This window comes from Balaenoptera ricei, chromosome 11, assembly GCF_028023285.1.
Source record: "Balaenoptera ricei isolate mBalRic1 chromosome 11, mBalRic1.hap2, whole genome shotgun sequence".
Taxonomy (NCBI): Eukaryota; Metazoa; Chordata; class Mammalia; order Artiodactyla; family Balaenopteridae; genus Balaenoptera; species Balaenoptera ricei.
Genome location: NC_082649.1, coordinates 67,149,386 through 67,173,691, shown reverse-complemented (window position 1 = coordinate 67,173,691; position 24,306 = coordinate 67,149,386). Strand labels below are relative to the sequence as shown.

General features: G+C 43.1%; 1 protein-coding gene and 1 long non-coding RNA gene across 6 annotated transcripts in view; both read right to left on the bottom strand.

Moving 5' to 3' along the window:
* LOC132374971 (uncharacterized) overlaps positions 1-24,306 on the bottom strand; it is a 103,237-nt gene that overhangs the window by 70,052 nt on the left and 8,879 nt on the right. For all 5 annotated transcript variants that reach the window (XR_009505854.1, XR_009505858.1, XR_009505855.1 and 2 more), the window contains exon 2: positions 18,206-18,334. This is a non-coding gene — a long non-coding RNA (uncharacterized LOC132374971). The remainder of the gene's footprint in view (positions 1-18,205; positions 18,335-24,306) is intronic.
* ZNF589 (zinc finger protein 589) lies at positions 1,680-18,154 on the bottom strand (the record flags this gene model as incomplete). Its single annotated transcript, XM_059937755.1, is given in 10 exon segments — positions 1,680-1,771; positions 6,284-6,512; positions 6,514-6,547; positions 6,549-6,681; positions 6,684-7,016; positions 7,350-7,402; positions 7,404-7,440; positions 12,822-12,948; positions 17,444-17,486; positions 18,111-18,154. Coding segments are annotated over 10 exon segments (1,125 nt in total), but the record flags the coding sequence as incomplete, so codon positions are not given.

Here is a 24,306-nt window from a genome sequence, read left to right as displayed (position 1 = left end):
AAAGCACAAATTTTTGCCAGGTGCTATTTCTGCAGTGCCCTATCACAGAGGTTTCCACCTTGGAAACCTTCAATATGCTACCTTGGAATCCTTATTCCTGAATACCAAGCTGAATCCAAGTACCACCCCTTATTAGTTGTGTGAACATGGGCAAATTATCTACATTTCTGGGCTTCTCTGGTGGCGCAGTGGTTGAGAATCTGCCTGCCGATGCAGGGGACACGGGTTCGAGCCCTGGTCTGGGAAGATCCCACATGCCACGGAGCAACTAAGCCCGTGTGCCACAACTACTGAACCTACGCGTCTGGAGCCTGTGCTCCGCAACAAGAGAGGCTGCGATAGTGAGAGGCCCACGCACCGCGATGAAGAGGGCCCCCGCTCGCCGCAACTGGAGAAAGCCCTCGCACAGAAACGAAGACCCAACACAGCCAAAAATAAATAAATAAATTAATTTTAAAAAAATTATCTACATTTCTGATTTCTTCACCTACATAAGACTGGTTGTTCTTGTTACCAACATCATATATTTGGATTTTTTCCTTGTCTCTCTTCTTTACTTGTGGACAATCCACCATGAGTCCTAAGCATCCCTCTAAATGTTCATTTGGCAATGAGGATGTGATGCTGTGATAAAGACATGGCTTTCTGGAAGAAAGGCAAAGGATCCCATAGGCCAGTTCCAGGGATATGGTACTGGGATCTATCAGAAAATGTTCTCGCCCAGTGGGGCCCCACTGTCCTACCTGTTGATAAAAATTTATAGGCTGACTGATGAGAGGTAGGATTGTAACAAGCCCCTAGATGTGGCCTTGATTGTTGCTTACTTTCTTCCAGGAGAGAAGGGACGAATGCTCTGACAATGGGACAGACAGCTCTGCAGTCAAGCTGAAAGGTGATCCTTAGCCAAGCAGTCTCCGAAGCTGAAGTAAATGTCAGCAATGAAGACAGAACTTTCTGAGGAGTGAAAACACTCAGAAACCAAAGCTCCTTTGGTTGAGCCATGAGGCAGCCACTTAAAAGTGAAAAATGCAAAGCCTTCCATACTGGCACAGAGCAGCATTCTCCAAACTCCCTTCCTCTCTATCCCAACTGCAGCTGCTTCCAGGAGGGACCAGGCTTCCCTGTCCCCAAGGGGGACCAAAGGCCACATGCTGTTCAAGTATGCTGGGATATTTTCTTTTTTTTAAAGATTTATTGATTTATTGTTAATTTTTTTGGGGGGGGGCTACGTTGGGGCTTAGTTGCGGCACGTGTGGTCTTCACTGAGGCATGTGGGATCTTTCGCTGCAGCGCACAGGCTCATTGCGGTGTGCGGGCTTCTCTCTAGTTGTGGCGTGCAGGTTCCAGAGCGTGTGGGCTCTGTAGTTTGCGGCACGCAGGCTCTCTAGTTGAGGCGCACAAGCTCAGTAGTTGCAGCACACGGACTTAGTTGCCCCACGGCATGTGGGATCTAGTTCCCTGACTGGGGGATCGAGCCCACATCCCCTGCATTGTAAGGTGGATTCTTTACCACTGGACCACCAGGGAAGTCCCAGGGGTATTTTCAAAGAGGAGAGGTTCAAATTTTTATATCTCTGCTGGATACAAGTGCCTAAGTCACCATCCTACCTGGTCCTGTGGGAGGGAAGGGGGTGCTGAGTGCAGGTGTGGCCAGAAGCACTGAGGACTGCAGTGTAGAGTCACGGTGGCATGGTGGCCATGGAGCCATACAGATAACCCAGGAGCTCACTGGATGCCAGGAGGCACACAGGGAGGGGTGGCAGCACCAACCCTGGGGTGAGAACCCAGAGGAGGAAAAAAGCCTCCCTGCTGTCCCCCATGGACTCTGCCTTCCATGGTCTCCTGGTGGCTGTGGCTTTAGCCCCTGATGTACATGTACTAAACTCCTTGGATGGTCTTCCAATAGGGGGAAAAATGCACCCAAATTCAGTTGATGGGTTTGCAGTGGGGAAGGGCAGCTAAAGTGACCTTGGGAGTGGGGCTTCTGAGCTGACCCAGTGTACTGTCATTGTGGCTTTCACTGCTGACTGCATAACTGATGTGATGTTTTACACGCTTGTAATGAGAATGTGCATGTGCATTTAGGGACTGTCACATATACAGAAGTGATCTGTCCTTCCGACTGGTTCAACAGACGCAAGATAGAATCCCAGGAGCAGGAGAAATCACAGCTTTAAAGACTTAACAGCTGTTGGAAAACTCAGAGTGGACAAGGTCAGTGGGACAGAACGGAAAGAGCCCTGGATTGAGAGCTGGACTTCAAGAACTGGTTCATCTTCCAAAGATAAGTTTGATAGTGGGAAAACAAAATCATAACAGATACTGCATGTTGTGCAACTACCATCTCCCAGACGCAGATACACCTTCTATATGACCATTATTTCCTATGAGAATAACTTCTAAAATTTAAAAATGATTATTTACAGAAGACGGCTGTATGTATTTGTCTCAACCTGAAATCAAGTAAGTTCATTTTCTATTTCTACATTTGCATACGTTTCACTTAAAAGCAAATAAAATTTATTAAAATATAATTTTAAAATAAATTTTAAAATTTATTAAAAATACTTTCAGTACAGATTCAGCTTGAGAATAGGGAGTAAAATAGAAATCCAGCAAAATTTGGATATTTCAAAAGACAGATACTTCTTCACAGTGTCTTTCAGAACATTCACAAGTTTTCTCACCTGTCAGCCTTCCACCACACAAAATTCTTTCTCATTAAATTGGAATCTCCAAGTTCAAATACTCTTGTACCCAAGAATTCCCTCCCATGAATTCACCATTCCACAAATTCTCCCAGAGGCTTATTTTTGGTCATATATGGCCCTGGGGAACATGAGCCCTTGAATCACCCAAGGTCAAGATGAAGAGTGGGATTCACTTGCCCAAATGAGCAGCCCTGGATGCCTAATCTGATGCTCCCTTTATCCCAGTTCTCCAGGAGCCACTTCGGATTCATGAGTCTGGGACTCTAAGGTTCTGAGAGCCCATGATCCCCTTATGACTCACAAATGCCTGGGCCTCATGGCCATCCTCCTCTCCTCCTCTCCTGAAGAGGCTAACCCTAGCGCCCAGCATCTGAATAACAGAAGCCAGTTTTGGGGGCCTTAATTCCACCTCTCACCCTAAGGCCCAGAAATAGGTATTACTGAGGTCAGGGTATGAAGGGCTCTTCATACCCTCTCAAGATGTGGAAAGTAGGGGCAACAAGGCAAGGGAGAAGAAGGAATGATGATGGAAACAGCTGCAGAAAACCAGGACCCCTGGGATGGAGTCGAGAGATCACTCCCACAAAGCCCCATGGGAAAGTGGCTCTAAATGCAGACCCACTGACGTGTTAAAACTGTGCGAAAGTAGGGTGAGGTAGTGGGGGTGCCTCTATTACCCAGGGAGGCGGAAGGTAGGGAATCAGTGACAGCAACTTGAGCTGACGTTGAAAGGGTCTATCCTCACCCCCATGGAAGCTGGGAAACAAGCAGATGTAGCAAGTAGCCCCTTGGGTGCCCTCTCTGCTCCCTCCCAAAGCAAAAGAGGTCCCTCCTCCCCACAGTTCCATCCTTCGGGCACTTCAGCATTAGAAGAAAATTTGGGAAACAAAGGGAGAAATCTGCACTGGGGGACAAAGCTCAAGAAAAAGGGGCGAGGCATTTGGAGGGCTAAATGAAACTACCCCGAAAGAGACAAAGCCGAGCGCTTTTGGGGTGAGGTTGAAGGACAAGGCCAGCAAGAACACAGAGGCTGCCATGATCTCAGTTTTACTTACCAGGTCCTGCAGCCCTGAGTCTGAGATGCCTTATCACCCATCAGAAATGAGGCACCAGGGCTTCCCTGGTGGCGCAGTGGTTAAGAATCCGCCTGCCAAGGCAGGGGACACGGGTTTGAGCCCTGGTCCGGGAAGATCCCACATGCGGTGGAGCAACTAAGCCCGTGCGCCACAACTACTGAGCCTGCGCTCTAGAGCCCGCGTGCCACAACTACTGAAGCCCGTGCGCCTAGAGCCCGTGCTCTGCAACAAGAGAAGCCACCACAATGAGAAGCCCACGTACCGCAACAAAGAGTAGCCCCCGCTCACCGCAACTACAGAAAGCCTGCGCGCAGCAACGAACACCCAATGCAGCCAAAAATAAATAAATAAACAAATTTATAAAAAAAAAAAAAAAGAAAAGAAAGAAAGAAATGAGCCACCAGCCCCTACAGCAAAAATCCAGCTATTCCTCCCTGGCAGGAAATTCTATGAAGCCCAACAGTCCTGGAAGTGTTTGCCTCCTTTTCCCATCCCATCTCCTCCCACAATCCTTTATTGTGAAGATCTCACAACACCTCAAGACTATCATTGCAGAGATGGGGCCAATTTTAACCCCTGTCCATGAAGGAGTGACTCCTGATTGGAAGGCACCCAAAGCTATCTGCACCCACCTGGACAGAGGTCCCCTCTGCATCTCTCCCTGATTCCTAGGCCTGACAGTGGTCTTGCTGGGCCAGACTTGTGTGCTGTCTCTACAGTTTCTGCATGGATTTTAAGAGAAAATAAACATCTTTTTCCCATCATGTTTAAAGCAAGGTGTAAGACTATTAATTTTTCCACTTTTGTTGCCCTATCAGGAAGCAGCTTTGAGGTCACATGGAATGATGGTGGGGGGGGCCCCCCCTTCTCTGCTTGGCAACTCCTAGAGAAAACACAGACTTCCCTCTGTGGGTTTTAGCTAAGGCCATGGGAAAAGGGGCAGCACTATGGTGGTAGACCGGGCAGTAGTGCCTGAGTTGAAGTGTGGGGGGGAACCTACACTCCAGGTGCTCCCAGCCCTTACCCCCCACCAGGCTAACTCTAGAGACAACCACTTCCATGTGAGAGGCTGTGGACAAAGGCATCTGGACCAACAACCCCTTTTATCTCTCCTCCAGCCCCAAACCAAGCCAGATTTTGGTGGTGGTGGTGGGGGGGTGTTACAAAAAATCTCTCTCCTTCCTCTCTGTGGCAAATATCCTCTTGGCAAATAAAGACACTGGGGCCTGAGTAGACAGCCCTCCAGGGTATACCTACTGACATACAGCGCTAGGGCCAAGAAGAAAGTTAGGTGAACTATCAGGAACCTGGGCCACATGGGCCCTGGGAATGTAAGATAAGTGAGAGTGGGTTTGGTTCAAAGGGCCTTAGAACAATTACTGGAGGACTGATGTGAGAGTGTGGCTAAAAGACTGGGCACTGAGATTGAAGGGCTCAGGAGGGGCTGTGTTTAAAAACCCTAAAACCTGGTATTGGAAGGCTGATGGTGGGGCATTGCTAGTAACCTTATCCCTGTCCTTGGAGGGCCAAATAGCATGGTTTTGAGGTTTAGATCCTGAGACTGAAGAATTTGGGGGTGTGGTTAAAGGGACCTGGGTTTGGAACTGGAGGGTTAGGAAGGAGACATGGTTAAGGAGTCCCTCAGATTGGAGGGTGAGACTGAACCCTGAGTAATACCTAAAGTGGGGTAGAAGAGGATGCGTCAAAGGCTAGAGACGTAGACAAAAATAGAACAGGAAAGTGTCATAGAAGCCAATAGAAGGACACAGCTGAAGAAGGAAGTAGGTAGAAGCAAAGACCACTTCTCCAAGAGGACCATCACTTGGTACCTCTGTTCTCAGAGGCTAGACCTCTGCCATCTTCATACTCACAGAGGGTGTAAGGGGTCAGAAGACTGTCCCTGAAGCCCTCGCAGAGCTCTAGCAGGGTGGTAATGGATGGTGGAGAGATTTGACTCCCAGTATTTCTTATGAGCTCACCTCCAGCTAACACCTTACCCTCACTCCCTGTCAGGCTTCTCCCTGAGCATGTCCTCTGCTCTGTGATGAGGAGTGATGTCCAGCTAAAGCCTCACCCACACTACCTCACAATCAAGGCCTCTCCCTTGAGGGTGCCCTCTGATGTGGCTGACAACTGACTTGTTGCTAAAGTCACACCCTCACTCCTCGCACACCTAAGGCTTTTCCCTGAGTGTGTTCTCTGGTGTCTGATGAGGGCTGACTTATGGCTAAAGCCTTGCCCACATTCCCTGCACACATAAGGCTTTTCCCCTGAGTGCACCCTCTGATGCGTGCTGAGAGCTGACTTGTGGCTGAAGTCTTGCCCACATACCCTGCAACTCGTAAGGCTTCTCTCCTGTGTGTGTCCTCTGGTGTGTGTTTAGGATTATCTTGCGGCTAAAACCCCACCCACACTTCCTGCAAACAAAAGGCTTCTCACCTGAACGTGTCCTGTGGTGTGTGATGAGGTGTGATTTCACCCTAAAGCCTTGGCTACCGTTCCTGCACACATAAGGCTTATCCCCTGTGTGAATCCTCTGGTGCTTAATGAGGTCTGACTTTTCACTAATGCCTCGCCCACACATCATGCAAAGGGCTTCTCCCTTGTGTGCGTGTGACTTGTGGCTAAAAGCGTGCCCACACTCCCTGCATACATAAAGCTTCTCACCTGAGTGTGTACTCTGGTGGTTGTAGAGGGGTGACTTATCTATAAAGCCTTGTCCACAACTCCCCACATATATAAGGCTTTTCCCCCGTGTGTCCTGTGATGTCTGTTGAGATGTGACTTCCTGCTAAAGCTTCGCCCACACTTTCTGCACACAGGAGATATCCCCGCTCGTGACAGCCTGTGTCTGAAGAGGTCTGACTTCTGGCTAAAACCTAGTCCACACCTCTAAACCTGACTGCTCCAAATCCTGAGAGTTCTACCCTCTCAGGAATGTTGTCTGCTTCCCCAGAGCTTACCCTCTGGGCTGGACTGAGCTGTACCTTCAACACTTTGTTGCCTCCCTGAGAGCTTACTGGTAGTCCCTGGGGTGGGCAAGAGAAAACCACTTAAGTCCCCTTCTCATTTGTACTCCAAAACAAAGGTGTAGAGACTCCCATTCCTTGATCTTCTGCTTTGGCCCCCCAGTGGTTTTTATCAGAATGTTGTTGCTGCCACTGCTGGTGGTCATCTGGGCAAGGATCCCCTGGTTGGAGTTGATTTCCTGCACATGAACCTGGAATAAGATGACTGCAGGGGCTTCCCTGGTGGCGCAGTGGTTGAGAATCTGCCTGCTAATGCAGGGGACACGGGTTCGAGCCCTGGTCTGGGAAGATCCCACATGCCGTGGAGCAACTAGGCCCGTGAGCCACAACTACTGAGCCTGCGCATCTGGAGCCTGTGCTCCGCAACAAGAGAGGCCACGATAGTGAGAGGCCCACGCACCGCGATGAAGAGTGGCCCCCGCCTGCCACAACTAGAGAAAGCCCTCGCACAGAAACGAAGACCCAACATAGCAATCAATCACTCAATCAATAAAATAAATAAATCTTTAAAAAAAAAAAAAAAAAAAGATGACTGCAGAGTTCATGGTGGCTGAGAAATTGCTGACCGCCAAAGGCCAGAGGGCAGAGGGCAGAGGGGCCAGGGATGGACTTCTGGCTTTGAATCTGCTGAAGAAAGAAAGTTTTCAGTCAAAGTAGTCAGAGGAAGGGCTGGCTGGGCTTTTCTTCCTTGTCTTATAGTAAGATCTAGCCCATTAATCATTCACAGCTGTTAATATCTGTCTCTCCAAGACATGCTTCACCAGACCTGTATTTCCACTCAACTTCTTTTGACTTTTTATTTGGAAATAATTTCAAATGCAACAGAAAAGTTGCAAGAATAAGAACAATACAAAGAACAGCTGTATATCCTTTACCCTAATAACCTACTGCTAACATTTGTATTTTATAATATGTATATGTGTGTATACGTATATGTATATATATTTTTTTTCTTTGAATCATTTGAGAGTAAACTGCATACATCAATGCCCTTTACCCCTAAATACTTCAGTGTGTGTCTCATAAAAGTAGGGATATTCACTTTCATAGCCACAATACAGTTATCAACTCTGGTAAATTTTTTTTTTTTAATAAATTTATTTATTTATTTATTTATTTTTGGCTGCCTTGGGTCTTCGTTGCTGCTCACAGGCTTTCTCTAGTTGTGGTGGGTGGGGGCTACTCTTCATTGTGGTGCACGGGCTTCTCATTGTAGTGGCTTCTCTTGTTGTGCAGCACGGGCTCTAGGCACACAGGCTTCAGTAGTTGTGGCACATGAGCTCAGTAGTTGTGGCTTGTGGGCTCTAGAGCACAGGCTCAGTAGTTGTGGTGCACGGGCTTAGTTGCTCCGCGGCATGTGGGATCTTCCCAGACCAGGGATCGAACCTGTGTCCCCTGCATTGGCAGGTGGATTCTTAACCACTGTGCCATCAGGGAAGTCCTCAGCATTGACTTTTAAAGGGAGAGATGATGAGATCTGCTGGAGGGCTGCAGTCATGGGGTGGGAGAGAAAGAGGACTTGAGGATGACTCCATGGTCTGAGAAGTTGACTAAGCTGAACTGCTGTTACCTCGATGGGATAGTCTATGGAAGAGGCAGGTGGGGGGTGGCAGTCATATCAGGAGCTTAGTTCTGGGCATGTGGAGACACTTATGGGACATCCAACAGATGTCAAGCAAGTAGTCTGATATATACGAATGTAGATTTCAGGGAAGGAGTCCAAGCTTGGGAGGATGACATAGGCGGATTGACAAAGGTCTGGGACCCCTCATGCTCCTCTGTAGGCAAAGGTTTTCTGCAGTAGGGGCAGAATTTGCAAGTTGGTTCAACACCTTTGCCACAGTCTGGACAGGAGATCATGCTTTATGGGGTCACGGTCTGGCCCTCAGACTCACTGGGCTGGAAACTCCATCTTAACTGTGTCCTTCTCAGGTGCCCCACAGAAACTTCCGCTTGAACTCTGGTAAATTTAACATTTACATAATACTTTAACTATCATATATATTCCAATTTTGTCAATTGATCCAATAATGTCCTTTATAGCATTTTCCCTACAGTACAGGATTTAGTCTACAATCAGATATTACAATTAGTTTTCATGTTTCTTTAGTTTCCTTTAGTGTCTCTTTCATGAGACTGGCATTTTTGAAGAATAGAGTTCTTTTTTTAGGGAACATTCCTCATGTTCTAGAATATGTATAGAATGTTGCTGACATTTTCCTATGATTAGATTCAGATTATGTACTGTAGTCAATTTTTACATTTTACATCTTTTACTTGAATCAAAAAAAAAAAAAACCCACAGCAGAACCTATTATTCTACATATTATTCCAATAAATAATCTTCCAAGTAAGCATCAGAGGCATCTTCAACTTTGTATCTGCACTTACACTAAAATTATCTTCTAAGCCATAACCAGTTACACTGACACACACAGCTACAACCGTTTATTTCCAACAAGAGAGAACAATCCTATGACCTACATGGGAACGTACTTTGTGACTTTTCCTATGAGAAGAAAGAGTGGATTGACGTAGGAGTCACTCAGTCTGGATGTCTCCAATGCAGAAGGCAGCAGAGAATAGTTTAGCAGGGTTAAGTAACTTGTTCACAGTCACAAAGAAAGAAGAAACAAAACAGGGTTTGGGATGTGCTCTTAAACACTATACAAACCACAGATAACTCTGAACTAATCAGCATACAAAGGTTTATTTTCTACTAAATCTGTCCTTAAAGGAAAAAAAAAAAAGCTTCTAAGCAAATAATGAGACTCTTGCTGCTTTGACTAGGTCTCTGGAGAAAAGAAGCCAGTGAGAATTAAACCCCCTGACATAGAACAATCTGTTTGGGGAAAAACTAACCAAATTTGGCCTATAGACTAAATCTTGGGACAGGAGGTATTCTGGGCTTTGACCATGGTCTAGGGCTACAAAGCCATCCAGATATCCTGATCAGGAGATTCCCAGACACCCAGTCCAACTGCACTGACTCTCTCAGGACAGAATGAGGGGTGGCTAAGCCATGCTGCTCCAGAGGATCTACTGAGCCCAGTCCTGCCAGGACCCTCATCCATCCAAAGGAAGTATTCCCTAGAGCCATGAGAGTTCTGCCCTGGGATCAAGAATAGAAGAATGGGATGGGAGCAGGTCACTAAAGCCCATTCCAATCTCTTCCTTCTTTATTCTACATTCCTAATAAATAGAACTCTTTACTTTATTTTTTAAAAACCCAAAAAACCCCGTAATGTTCAGAGTAAAAACCAAGCCCTGAGAGCGGCCCACTAGGTTCCACATTCTTTCATAACCTATCGGCTTTCTGACTCCATCTATACTCCACCCTTCATTCCCTCCAATCTGAGCCACACTGAACTCCCTCCTGATGCCTTGCACTGGCTGGTTCCTATGTCTGGAACACGCTTCTCCCAGATATACTACTGGTATATTCCAAGAACCCAGAAGTGGACCTAACATATAATAGTTAATAAATACTTTTGCATGAATAAGTGATAGGAACAGAGTTAATTAAGAAAGAACTTAAAAGGTTAGGCAGAAGACAGAAACGTTCTCAATACTGTCAGAATCAAAAGCTCCTTTTCATAGTCTACGTCTTGCAACATCTCATTTACTGTCTTGTAATGAGATTCATATTTAATAAAATGTCCCCATACACAGAATTTTTTAAAAACAATGTAATGCCCTAACCAAAATATAAAAGAGAAATAAAAGAAAGTAATTTACAATAAAATTTATGTATTTCAATATGAATTTCACAGGACTACATTAGGAGACATAATGAAGCAATGAGATGCTTACAGCTACAGGCAGATCACTGTGGACATGACAGTTACAAATGCAGACAGACATGGATATGCCTTACTGATGACATGTGTATATTCTATTGGTGACAGACATAGGTGTGCTGTATGGGTGGTAACTCAAACACTACAACCAGCAATGCCATTGGTGATGTGATGTTTTCATTTTTTTTTTTCCAGTCGTGCTGCGCAGCTTGCAGGATCTTAGTTCCCTGACCAGGGATTGAACACGGGCCACGGCAGTAAAAGCGCCGAGCCCTAACCAATGGACCACCAGGGAATTCCCATGTTCTTCATGCTGATGAACATTTCTGGTTTTTTTTTTCTGCAAATGGCATTTTATCTATCTATCTATCTATCTATCTATCTATCTATCTATCTATCTATCTATTTATGGCTGCGTTGGGTCTTCACTGCTCCGCGAGGGCTTTCTCTACTTGTGGTGAGCGGGCTCTAGGCATGTGGGCACCAGTAGTTGTGGCACGCGGGCTCAGTAGTTGTGGCTCGTGGGCTCTAGAGCGCAGGCTTAGTAGTTGTGGCATATGGGCTTAGTTGCTCCGCAGCACGTGGGATCTTCCCAGAACAGGGATTGAACCTGTGTCCCCTGCATTGGCAGGCGGATTCTTAAGCACTGCGCCACCAGGGAAGTCCCTGGTGGACACTTCTTGATAAAGTTCAAAACTATTCTCCCTTGATTTATAATCTACTATGTAAAAACTACTTTAGAATATTATCTAAAATAGATTTATATTCTAGATTCAGAGCATTACAAACAGATCCACGGTCTTGAGAGAAAAACCAGAAGAGGGAGGAAGAACTGATACAGATTTAAGGGACATTTAAAAAAAATGGAATGTGTGGATCTTGTCTGGATCCTGATTCAAATTCTCAAAAAGACTTTTTTGAGATGATCAGGTAAACTTGAACAAAGACCAAGAGTTAGATGATACTGAAGCCCTACTGATAATGTGGTTACATATTAAAAAAAAAAGTCCTTATTTATTAGTTACATTGTGATATATTTAGGAGTGGTATGTCACATTATTTGGGATTTGTTTTAAGTAATTCATCAATAAAAGAAAAAAAGATATACAGAGAAAAGGAAGGATGAATCAAGTACAGCAAAACAGTTTAAAGTCTGAAATGGACCCAACAGGATCCAAAGTTTCCATGTAAAGATTAATTTACTTTGAGATAATTTTAATATAGTTCTCAGAATCAATGAAATGCATGAGCACAGAGACACAGAAGAAGACCACCAGACGAAACAAGGTAAAACCAAGACCAAATCAGTTTGGCCAGCTGAAAGCAAATTTAAATGGGTGAATCTTCATTGAGACAGATGGAGAAACTAGGTCAGAAGCCAAATGGAGTGAAATGGGGCCAATTCAAACCGAGGAAAGCAGTTCATAACAGATCCAAGCAGACAAAAATAAATCAGAACTACTTAATTCATAGCTATGCCAAATAGAGAAAAATCTTGAAAAAGCTTCTGACATAAATTTATGTGCAACTCTGAAAACAGGACTCTTAAGAATGCAGGAATATCCAGAATAATTTTGTATTTACCATCCTAGACAAATAATCAGTTTCAGGTTTTAAATAAATGAAGAAAAATATGATTTTGATATCAACCTATAAAACACAAAACGGACAGATTTAATTATACTATAAGCTTTTTTAACTTCTAGGACACAGAGAGGCCTCTCTTATTACCTTCCTCTCCTCCTTGCTCTCTGTGCTCCGATCACGCCGGCCTCCTTCCTTTCCTATCTCGGGGTCTCAGCACTGGTTGTTCCCTGGCACAGAAGAGTCTCCCACTACATCCACATATCTAACTTTCTTACCTCCTTCAAGCCTTTGCTCACACCCATCTCCTCACAGATGCCTACCCTGATCACCCACCCCTGCCTCTACACCCCGGCACCCTGGATCCCCCTTATTCTGCTCTACTTATATTTGTATATATTATACATATTTTAAAACTATGTAGAGCTTATTATCCTCTAACATACATAATTTACTTATATATGCTATTTATTGTATATGTCAGTGTCACTATACTAGAATGACCAAAAAAATGCTTTATTGTTTTATTCAGAGATGTGTTCTAAGAGCTTAGAACATTGGCTGGCTATATGGTCAATAAATATATGAATGGAAAAATTAAGGAAGAGAACATATCCTCACCCAACAAGACTAGACTCCTGAAATTCTCCAGCATCACTTCTTTGTATAGGTTCCTCTGCTCAAGGCTCAGTCTCTTCCACTCTGCCTCAGTGAAAATCACAACCACATCCTCAAATTTCACTGGTCCCTAAATCAACCAACAAATTCATACTCATCAAGTCACCATCAATTTTCACATGGAGAATGGAACTGGCTGTCCTGAAGAATCTTGCTACATAAGTAACAGATCTGAGGGTTTGCAGGGTTGGGCATTACTCCACACTTGGCTTGGTGTTATAACATGCAGAAAGCAGGACTAATCTATAAGACACACTCCTTGCCCTAAAACACTTACATTTTAATTGGGAAAATTATTTTTGAATCAATGAGAAAACATTAAAGCAGAGTTCAGGAGTATGAATGTGACAACTTATAATGGATGAAATTCGAATGGAGGGTGGAAGACAAGCTGTAGAAGTAAAAAAAGGCAGCACAGAAGCAGGGCTTATACTGGGCATTAAGAAACGATGAAGATTAGAGAAAAAATAAGAGGCAACTCGGACTATAGAGAAAAATGTGAGTGCCTCATGCCAGGTCTAGAATGAGTATTTGTTAACACTGATTAAAATATATTTCTCGGACTTCCCTGGTGGTGCAGTGGTTGAGAGTCTGCCTGCTAATGCAGGGGACACGGGTTCGAGCCCTGGTCTGGGAGGATCCCACGTGCCGCGGAGCGACTAGGCCCGTGAGCCACAACTGCTGAGCCTGCGCGTCTGGAGCCTGTGCTCTGCAACGGGAGAGGCCGCGATGGTGAGAGGCCCGCGCACCGCGATGAAGAGTGGCCCCCGCTTGCCGCAGCTGGAGAAGGCCCTCGCACAGAAACGAAGACCCAACACAGCCATAAAAATAAATAAATTAATTAATTAAAAAAAAATATATATATATATTTCTCTGAACAAAAGGAGATAGTGCTGAGGCACGCCAAGCTTTATCAAAGGATTCAAACTGTATTCCTTCAGCCTGATGGTTAATTGCCAAATTATCAGCTGCTCTGAAGGCTTGCGCCTAAGAGCATTCATCAGGAGTGGACAGTTGCTGCCTGAACCAGTCATGTGTGTGGGTTCTGAGAGGTGCCTCTATGTGTGGGGCCTGGGTGAGATGCGGAGCGCAGGCAAGGAGGCAAGGTGGGGCACTGTAGTGAACCAGCCTGGTCAAGACCTACTATGGGACTTCCCTGGTGGCGCAGTGGTTAAGAATCCACCTGCCAATGCAGGGGACATGGGTTTGAGCCCTGGTCCGGAAAGATCCCACATGCCGTGGAGCAACTAAGCCCGTGCGCCACAACGACTGAGCCTGTGCTCTAGAGCCGGTGAGCCACAACTACTGAGCCTGCATGCTGCAACTACTGAAGCCCTCGCGCCTAGAGCCCGTGCTCCGCAACAAGAGAAGCTCACGTACCGCAACAAAGAGTAGCCCCCGCTCGCCACAGCTAGAGAAAGCCCACGGGCAGCAACGAAGACCCATTGCAGCCAAAAATAAATAAATAAATAAATTTATTAAAAAAAAAAAAAAAGACAACTATGTACTGAACATCTGGCCAGCTTAATAAAGGTCACTGGGTGCGTGCGTGCGCGCGCGCACACACACACACACACACACACACACACTCACACACAGATTTCTCTGCTTGAGAAAAGGGATTTATAAGATCCCTATCACTGTATGTATTTTGACATTGCCTTTTGTAAAGCAGTCCAACCTCTCACTCAATGTGTAGGGCAATATTTGAATATATAAAATGGTTGGCAGCGAGGATGGCAAGTAGTGGTTCCTGAGAATGGCATTTCCAGATAAATGAAGTTTAACCTTAATCTATGGAAAAATTTTTAAGGAACATATTTACATTTTATGAAATTACATTGCAAGATTATCACTGTAAGAATGATATTACAGTCTTTATTTCAGAGAAAGAACACTGAGGCCCAGAGAACTTTCCCAAATGACAAGAAAACAACCTGACTGGAAAACAGTCCTTCACGGTTCCAGAGCCCTTATTCTCTTCACTGCAAGCTGTTTTTTCTTCCGTCATGCACCAGTTTTCTCTCACCTCTTTATTTCTTCCAAGTCTCAGCAGCCTTGCTTCAACTTTCTGCATACTAGAACCATACCACATGCTTTCTCATCAGGTCTCTTCTTATTAGAATAGGTATATTCAGGGACATTTTCTCTCATTAGTTATGCCTAAAAGGTGGTGTTGCCCTCAAGTCTCATGGTAGTCACCAAATTACTTACTTCTATTGAATTCAAGCAATATTTAATCCGTTACCATCTGCTGCAACCTCTGGGTTGTCTGTGTCACTACTGCCTTGTCCTAGATTTTTAACTACTAAGCTCCTTCAGTCTGTGGAATTGAGGGACATGTGTACATCATTCTCAGCTGTCTTTGATCACCCTGAATGCCTATTTTCTGACTTGCTTCCTCCTACTCTCAGGTCTATTTCAGTCTTCTATCTAGCCCACCTTCTAAGTGGTTTTTCACACCCTAGGAGTTGGTGATGTATACTCCAGGTTCTACCGCTAAACTAATTAAGCTTCTGTCACATCAAAGACCACAGCTGGGGGGCTGAGGTGGTGGACTGAGCCACAAGGTTACCAAGCCAGAGCTTCTAGGCAGTCTTGCTTCAGAGCTAGATTCTAAAATAGATTTAAAATCCAATACACAGAAGTGGCAAAAGGAGTAAAGAATAATAATGATGCTGAATTGAGAGTGGGAAACTAGGTATAAATACAGAAATCACTGGGTGTGTGGGTTTGGGGAGGGCTGTCAAATACACACCCTGACAGCCCAGGCAGTCAGGCTTTGTATAGTGTAGGAGGGAAGACATGTGTCTAGACAACAAGCTGGGACCCACAATTAGGCAGCCAAGACCTATGGGGGGAATGGCGTGGGGGCCCTCTCAGGCTTTCCATGACCAGCTTCTTCTGGCATATTCTGGTCCTCATATTCTTTTTTTTTTTTTTAACATCTTTATTGGAGTATAATTGCTTTACAATGGTGTGTTAGTTTCTGCTTTATAACAAAGTGAATCAGCTATAGGTATACATATATCCCCATATCCCCTCCCTCTTGCGTCTCCCTCCCACCCTCCCTATCCCACCCCTCTAGGTGGTCACAAAGCACCGAGCTGATCTCCCTGTGCTATGCGGCTGCTTCCCACTAGCTATCTATTTTACGTTTGGTAGTGTATATATGTCCATGCCCACTCTCTCACCCTGTCACATCTTACCCCTCCCCCTCCCCATATCCTCAAGTCCATTCTCTAGTAGGTCTGTGTCTTTATTCCCGTCTTGCCACTAGGTTCTTCATGACCTTTTTTTTTTCCCCTTAGATTCCATATATATGTGTTAGCATACTGTATTTGTTTTTCTCTTTCTGACTTACTTCACTCTGTATGACAGACTCTAACTCCATCCACCTCACTACAAATACCTCCATTTCGTTTCTTTTTATGGCTGAGCAATATTCCATTGTATATATGTGCCACATCTTCTTTATCCATTCATCCGATGATGGCTGGTCCTCATATCCTTAATAATCTTTCCCCTATTCTTCTTACATCAGGTCTCACACTTTCTCTTGCTCACACCTTGTGTCTTTCATGTTCCAGCAACTTCTCCATTTCTTTCTTGCTTTCTCTTCCCCCTCTACTTCCCTCACTTAAGCATAAGACTGGCTCAGCTAGAAGGAAAGCCAGGATTTTTGCGCAATGGATGTGTTAAGAACCCAACCTGTAGAACCAAATGCCACAAATCCAAATCCCAGCTCCATTACTTTATAAAATATGTAACCTTGGGTAACTTACATAACCTCTCTGTGTCTTAGTTTCTACATCTATAAAATGGGTTTGATAATGACATCTACTTTCAGGATTGTGCTTAGATTAATGCCTGACATGAAGTAAATATTTATTATTGCTATTTATTATAATTAAGCAACATAATGTTTTATATTTAAGTGAGAACTGACTTTAAAGATAAATAATTTTTAGTTCTCAAAAAGTAATCAAACACTCCAGCCAAGGCAATAAGGCAAGAAAAGGAAATAAGAGCATAGACATTTGGTAAGGAAGAAACAGAACTGTCCCTATTTGCAGATAACATGGTTGTCTTTGTAGAAAATCCAAAATAATCTACAAAATAGATCACAGAATTAATAAATGAGTCCATGAGGGCCACAAGATACAAGATGAACACATGAAAGTCAATCACATTCCTATATACTAGCAATGACCACATGGAAACAAATTAAAAACATAATGCCATTTGCAATCACTTCAAAAAAAATGAGATAGCTAAAACATAAATCTAACAAAATTTGTACAGAGTCTTTATGGTGATGAAAGAAAGCAAAGATCTAACTAAATGGGGAGACACACCATGTTCATGGTTTGCAAGACTTGACACAGTGAAGATGTCAATTCTCCCCAAAATGATCTATAGATTTAAAACAATTCCTATCAAAATCCCAAGAAGATTTTTTGTAGATACAGACAAGCTTATTCTACAGTTTATATGATAAGGCAAAGGAAGCAGAAGAACAAAGTGAGAGAGTCACTATACCTGATATTAAAATTATTACTTACTATTTGGTCACTACAATAACCAAAACAGCATAATATTGGTGGAAGAATAGACACAAATCAATGAAAGAGTACTGAGAACCCAGAAAGAAGCCAACATGAATACATCAAATTGATTTTTGATGAAGGTGCAAAAGCAATTCAATAGAGGAAGAAGAGTCTTTTCAACAAATTGTGCTGGAACAACTGGACATCCATGGGTAAAAAAATTAACATCAACCTAAAACCTCATACTTTATACAAAAAATTATTCAAAATGGATATTAGATTTAAATGTAAAACTATAAAACTTTTAGAAGAAAATATAAGAGAATACCTTCAAGACCTAGGGCCAGGCAGAGTTCTTAGTCATGACACCAAAACCATGATCCATAAAGAAAAAATAAATAAACTGGACTTCATCAAAATTAAAACTTTTGTACCACAAAAGACTTCCACTCCTCTTCCAGAAAACAGAAGCAGGGGGAACCCTTCCTAACTCATCTATGAGGCCAGCATTACCCTAATACCAGAAAAGACATTAGAATACCTCAAACCAGACAAAGACATTAAAAAGGAAAACCACAGATCAGTATATCTCATGAACACAGACACAAAAACCCCCAACAAAATACAAGCAAATCAAACCCAAAAATGTATAAGAAGAACTATACATCACAACCAGGGGAGACTTATTATAGGTTTGCAAAGCTGGTTCAACACTTCAAAAGCAATCAATGTAATCCACCTTAAAAACAGGCTAAAGAAGCAAAATCAGGGACTTACCTGGCGGTCCAGCGGTTAAGACTCTACGCTTCCACTGCAGGAGGCACGGGGTCCAGCGGTTAAGACTCTATGCTTCCACTGCAGGAGGCACGGGTTCGATCCCTGGTCAAGGAACTAAGATCCCACATGCTGTGCGGTGCAGCCAAAGGAAAAAAAAAACAGGAGGGTTTGGCTGGTGAAGCAAGGATTTTTTTAGAGGGGTGAAACTATTCTGTATAATACTGTAATGGTGGATACGTGGCACTACGCACTTATCAAAACCCCAGAACCTTACAGCACAAAGTATAAACCTTAGTGTGTGTAAATTTTAAAAATTCATTTAGGAGGTCAGGGAATCCCAGAATGGAATGCAGAATGTGAAAAAAATGTATTACAAATATATGAAATAACCTCCCTAAAGGTGGTGGAGAAAAAAGGAGCTAATCTAAGTAGCTTACTTTGGAAATGAGTGGAGTCTGTAGACAAAAGGGACTATATATAAATAAGTACTATATGCTAATTGATAAAGTTGTTTTCCACAGGGGCACAGGTAAACAATTCTGAAGTCACTATACTTATAAACTAGAATTGAAAAATTAAGTGAATGGACGGTGAATAGTGGAAGTCAGGTTTCTCACTGTTGGTGGGAGGTTATAAATAAGCAAGGTGAGGAGGCTAGAATGATCCATGTGGTAATGGATTTGAGTTGGAGGCATCAGAACAAACTCACGTTTAGCTTAATATAATTACATAAAGAAATATTTATAAACGAGTATATACAGAGATTAGTATACACAATCACATTTCTTTGCTCTGTCAGCTGAGAGGGCCTGGAAGCAATGACACTCCAGTAGCAAAGGGCACACCTAGCATACAGATCTTGGTTTCTAGTATCATTCTCCAATGCAAAGAGCAACGGCTGATCTGAGGACTGGAGCAGGACATAAACAAAATGAGCCTGGAGCATACTGTAGAGCCAGAAAGTAAGGAAGTACTTAAAAAAGGCAAAAAACCACAATAATGGGAGTATGTCAAAGGGACACAAGAACCAACTAAAGAGCTCCTGAAACAATATGAGCAACAAAATAAAGAAAGTGATACTAGGTTATAACCCAAAGTATAAAATACATATCCATGACTCATACTGATATAAATAAATGATCAAATAAATAAATGGAGGAGAATAGACAAGTTTCCCATGCAGAACAATTCCAAACAATTTATGTAGTTACTCGACCCTCAAAGAGGTGGAGTGTAACTACCCACGCTTCAAGTGGGCTCTGCATAGTGACTTCTTTCCAGAGTATAAGGTATCGGGAAGGCAGGGTAGTAACTTTACAGTGTAGAAACCTGACAACCCTCCTTCTGCCAAATGATCAAGGTTAACATTAACAGTGGTAAGTAATGCTTATACTATCTACCATTGGCATGATGTGATAAGAATAGTATTTCACCTCTGTGGTGTTCCTCCCAGAAAACCGTATCTCAGCCTAATCAGAAAAAACGTCAATATCTCAAGTCTCACCCATACCTGATTTCAATGATAAATAGATGAGAATTTGGACTTGGAATATGCTGGAATGGGTTAAAACTTTTGGGACTGTTGGCTTGGGGTAAATGTATTTTGCATACTAGAAGGATGTGAATGGGGGGGCGAGGATGGAATGTTATGGACTGAACTGCATCCCCCCAAAATTCATAGGTTGAAGTCTAACCCTCAATGTGACTCCATTTGAAGACAGGGCCTTTCGGGAGATAATTAAAGTTAAATTAGGTCATAAAGTTATGGTGTCCTTATAAACAGAGGAAGAGATGCCAGGAATGTGCATTTGAACAGAGGAAAGGCCATGTGAGGACACACAGTGAGAAGGCAGCTGTCTACAAGCCAGGAAGAAAGTTCTCACTAGAAACCAACCCTGCTGGCACCTTAATCTTGGACTTCCAGCCTCCAAAACTATGAGAAAATAAATGTCTGTTGTTTAAGTCACCCAATCTGTGATATTCAGGTATGACAGCTGAAGAATACTAAAACAGTATCTCTTACTCAAAGTGATGCCTAAAAAAAATGAGGATTTGTACCCACTTTCTCTGGTTACAGGAACCCTGGATGTTTATTTTTGTAATAAAAAATGTCCCAAATGTAAAAAAAAAAAAAAAAAAAATTGGACAAATCCCAATTAAGGGACAATCTACAAAATATCTGCCCAAAACACCTCCTTGGAGACATGACAACCAATGTAGTATGATAGCCTGAATGGGATATTGGAACAGAAAGAGGACATTAGGTAAAAACTAAGGAAATCTGAATAAAGTATGGACTTTAGTTAATAATAACATAAAAACTGGTTTATTAATTGTGACAAGAATACCATACTAATGTAAGATGTTAATAACAGGGAAAACTAGATGTGGGATATATGGGAATTCTTTTTATATACTATCCTTGCAATTTTTCTGTAAATCTGAAACTATTTTAAAATTAAATTTTTATTTTAAAAAACCTTAAAAAATAGTGTCATTCCAATACACTAACATCAAAAAAAAACATGAAATACTGAGAGATAAATTTAACAAAATATGTGCCAGACATGTACATCAAAAACTGTAAGATTCCTAAGATAAAGATCTATATAAGTGAAGATATACTGTGTTGATGGACCAGAAGACTCAATAATGTTAAGATGTTAGTTCTCCCACATACTGATGTAAAAATTCAAAGCCATTCTAATCAAAATCTCATTGTAGGGCTTCCCTGGTGGCGCAGTGGTTAAGAATCCGCCTGCCAATGCAGGGCACACAGGTTCGAGCCCTGGTCCGGGAAGATCCCACATGCCGCGGAGCAACTAAGCCTTTGCACCACAACTACTGAGCCTGCGCTCTAGAGCCCGTGAGCCACAACTACTGAGCCCACGTGCCACAACTACTGAAGCCCGCATGCCTAGAGCCCATGCTCCCCAACAAGGGAAGACACCGCGATGAGAAGCCCGCACACCGCAACAAAGAGTAGCCCCTGCTTGTCGCAACTAGAGAAAGCCCGCGCGCAGCAACGAAGACCCAGCACAGCCAAAAATAAATAAATAAATTTATATTAAAAAAATAATCTCATTGTAGATACTGATAAGCTGATTCTAATATTTAAATGAAAATGCAAAGGACCTAGGTTATACAACGCAATCTCAATAAAGTGTTGGGGAGGTGGTAGAAATAAGGCAGTTACTTCCCTGTTAGAAAGTGATTTGCTCCCAAGTCACTCCCATCTCTGACAATCAAGGTTGGTATCTGTGGTCCTAGGGCCTGGAAACTGACCATTCCTAATGCAAAATCCCCTGAGGAAAATACCAACGATGTAGCTGCTGTTTTCTGTCCTGTATCCTTTCACGAAGCTACCTAGATTTAATGCAGAGTTAAAATGCATTGTGTACCATTAATTTGATTGTCAATCCAAAACCTAAGACCATTGTTTGTGGCTGTGCATTGTTTTAACAGCTACAGGCTAACACTTAGTCATGTCTTTCCCTTAACTATTTTGTTTTAACTGTCTTCATCATAATTACCAGGTGTCATTATTTCCTATTTCTATGCATTATTTCCCAAAGACTACTGGCTCCTTGAGAATAAGGACAGTGTACTTACATTCTGTTTGGCTAGTTCACAGAATTTTACACAGTCCTGTACCCAAGAATCAATAAATTACACTTTTGGTGTAGAAAAGAAGATGGGATCAGGGGAGCAAGGGTGGGATGAAGCATCAGAACAGGACGGTGAATTCTCCAAGTTCTTTTATCATTGAATAGTTTTCTAGGACGAAAAAAAGTCAAGAAGGCATCACAGAAAACTCATGGTTTTGAGAGTCAGAGCAATCTGAGTTCAATTTAGGTGCTCATGTGTGATTATAAGAAAGTCACGGGGCTTCCCTGGTGGCGCAGTGGTTGAGAGTCTGCCTGTTAATGCAGGGGACACGGGTTCGAGCCCTGGTCTGGGAGGATCCCACAGGCCGCGGAGCAACTAGGCCCGTGAGCCACAACTACTGAGCCTGTGCTCCGCAACAAGAGAGGCCACGATAGTGAGAGGCCCGCGCACCGCGATGAGGAGTGGCCCCCGCTTGCCGCAACTAGAGAAAAGCCCTAGCACAGAAACGAAGACCCAACATAGCAATCAATCGAATCTTTAAAAAAAAAAAAAAAAAAAGTCACGAAATCCCTCTGAACCAGATGTCTCCCAAAGGAGGACTCTCTTTACCTCATAAAGTTGTTTTAAGGATAAACACAGGACTGAAATTATGGATGAAACAGTATGATGTCTTAAATTTGCTTTAAAATAATCCAGTAAGGTTGGAGATGAAACAAAACTGGCCATGAGTTGATAGTTACTGAAGTAGGTTGATGGATACATGAGGGTTCATTAACTCTTTTCTTCTACTTTTAGACATGCTTGAAAATTTCAATAATAGTTAAAAAGAAATCCAGTGTATAAGACCAGACTATGAGATACTATTAAGGTAATATAATTATTTGTGTGAACTCTGATGAAGGGAACTTTAATAGTGCATTTTAGGACTTTAATAACCCCACGTTTTTATTAAAAGTTACCCTTGTGTTTTAGAATGCCCTAAATTCTTTATATTAAACTTAGTTATGTTTTTCTATAAGCTCAAAAAGTTAAAAAAAACTAAATGCAGAAATCATTATAAAGTGCCTAGCACAATGGCAAACACAGGCATGAATGCTGATCTGATGAATGTTGATGGCCACCTCAACGTTCATCTCTGCCTCCCTCCCCAAGAAAGAGAGACGCACTGAATCTCTGAGAAATAAGCTAGCATTTCAGAGAAGAGAAAGGTGGCCCCAACTCACCAGATATCTAGGCTTCTCCTCTTTACCGAGTCTGGCAGAGTTCTTAAAAGACAGAACTGGGGAAAGAAATAGTAGCCTTGAGAACCCAGGCCTATCAGGATTATTCCTGAGAACCCTTCCGAGTCTCAGCTGTGGCCACTTGTGCCTTCTCACCTGAACCAGACGTCTCAGCCCCTCCTTATCCCATCCAGGACCTCAGCTCCTCTCACCTCTCGCCTTAACGCTTGAGTTAACCTCCAAGGTCTACACCCCTTCCCTGTTTACTTATGTTTTTAGAGAAATACTGATCTTAATTACATATAATAAGGTAAATTCTAAGCACCCATCATCTTTCCACCCTAAAAATCAGCAAAACTGTTCCGACAAGGCATCGTTTTTTTCCCCATACTTGTTACATGGCTCCAGTTACCCCCCCAAGAAAAAAAGTTTATGAAAATTTTAAACACAGAAATATAAATGTGATTTAAGAAAAATGAATTTTTAAAATTTCAAAGTTTTTCCTTACGTTATACAAGAGCACTAGTAAAGAGTAGAAGGTATTAAAGACCACTACAACAGCATTTCTAAAATGCAGCTTGCCTTACTCCCCTTAAAAACAAATTACCTTGGTGGCGCAGTGGTTAAGAATCCACCTGCCAATGCAGGGGACACGGGTTCAAGCTCTGGTCCGGGAAGATCCCACATGCCGTGGAGCAACTAAGCCCGTGCGCCACAACTACTGAGCCTGCGTGCCACAACTACTGAGCCTGCGTGCCACAACTACTGAAGCCCACATGCCTAGAGCCTGTGCTCTGCAGCAAGAAAAGCCACTGCAATGAGAAGCCCGTGCACCGCAATGAAGAGTAGCCCCTGCTAGCTGAAGAGAAGCCCCCGCTCGCCGCAACTAGAGAAGCCTGCACACAGCAACAAAGACCCAACGCAGCCAAAAATAAATAAATAAATAAATTTATTTATTTAAAAACAAACAAACAAATTACCATGGAATTTTAAAAGGCAAGGCTTTAACATCTTGGGTGCCTGAAACTAACACAAGATTGTAAACCAACTATACTCCAATAAAAAAGAAAAAAAAAACCACCACCACCACACACACACACACACAAAACCATCTTGGGTGGAAGCTTAAGCTTTCCCTGCCATCTCTTCAATGAGAGGAAACAAAAAGAACATGCTTCTGATCCCTGTGGAACGCAGTGCATCACTAGAGGAGGGTCTTAGCTGTAGCCCTAAGCTTCCTCCTTGACACCCCTCACATCAGTGAGAAAGAGA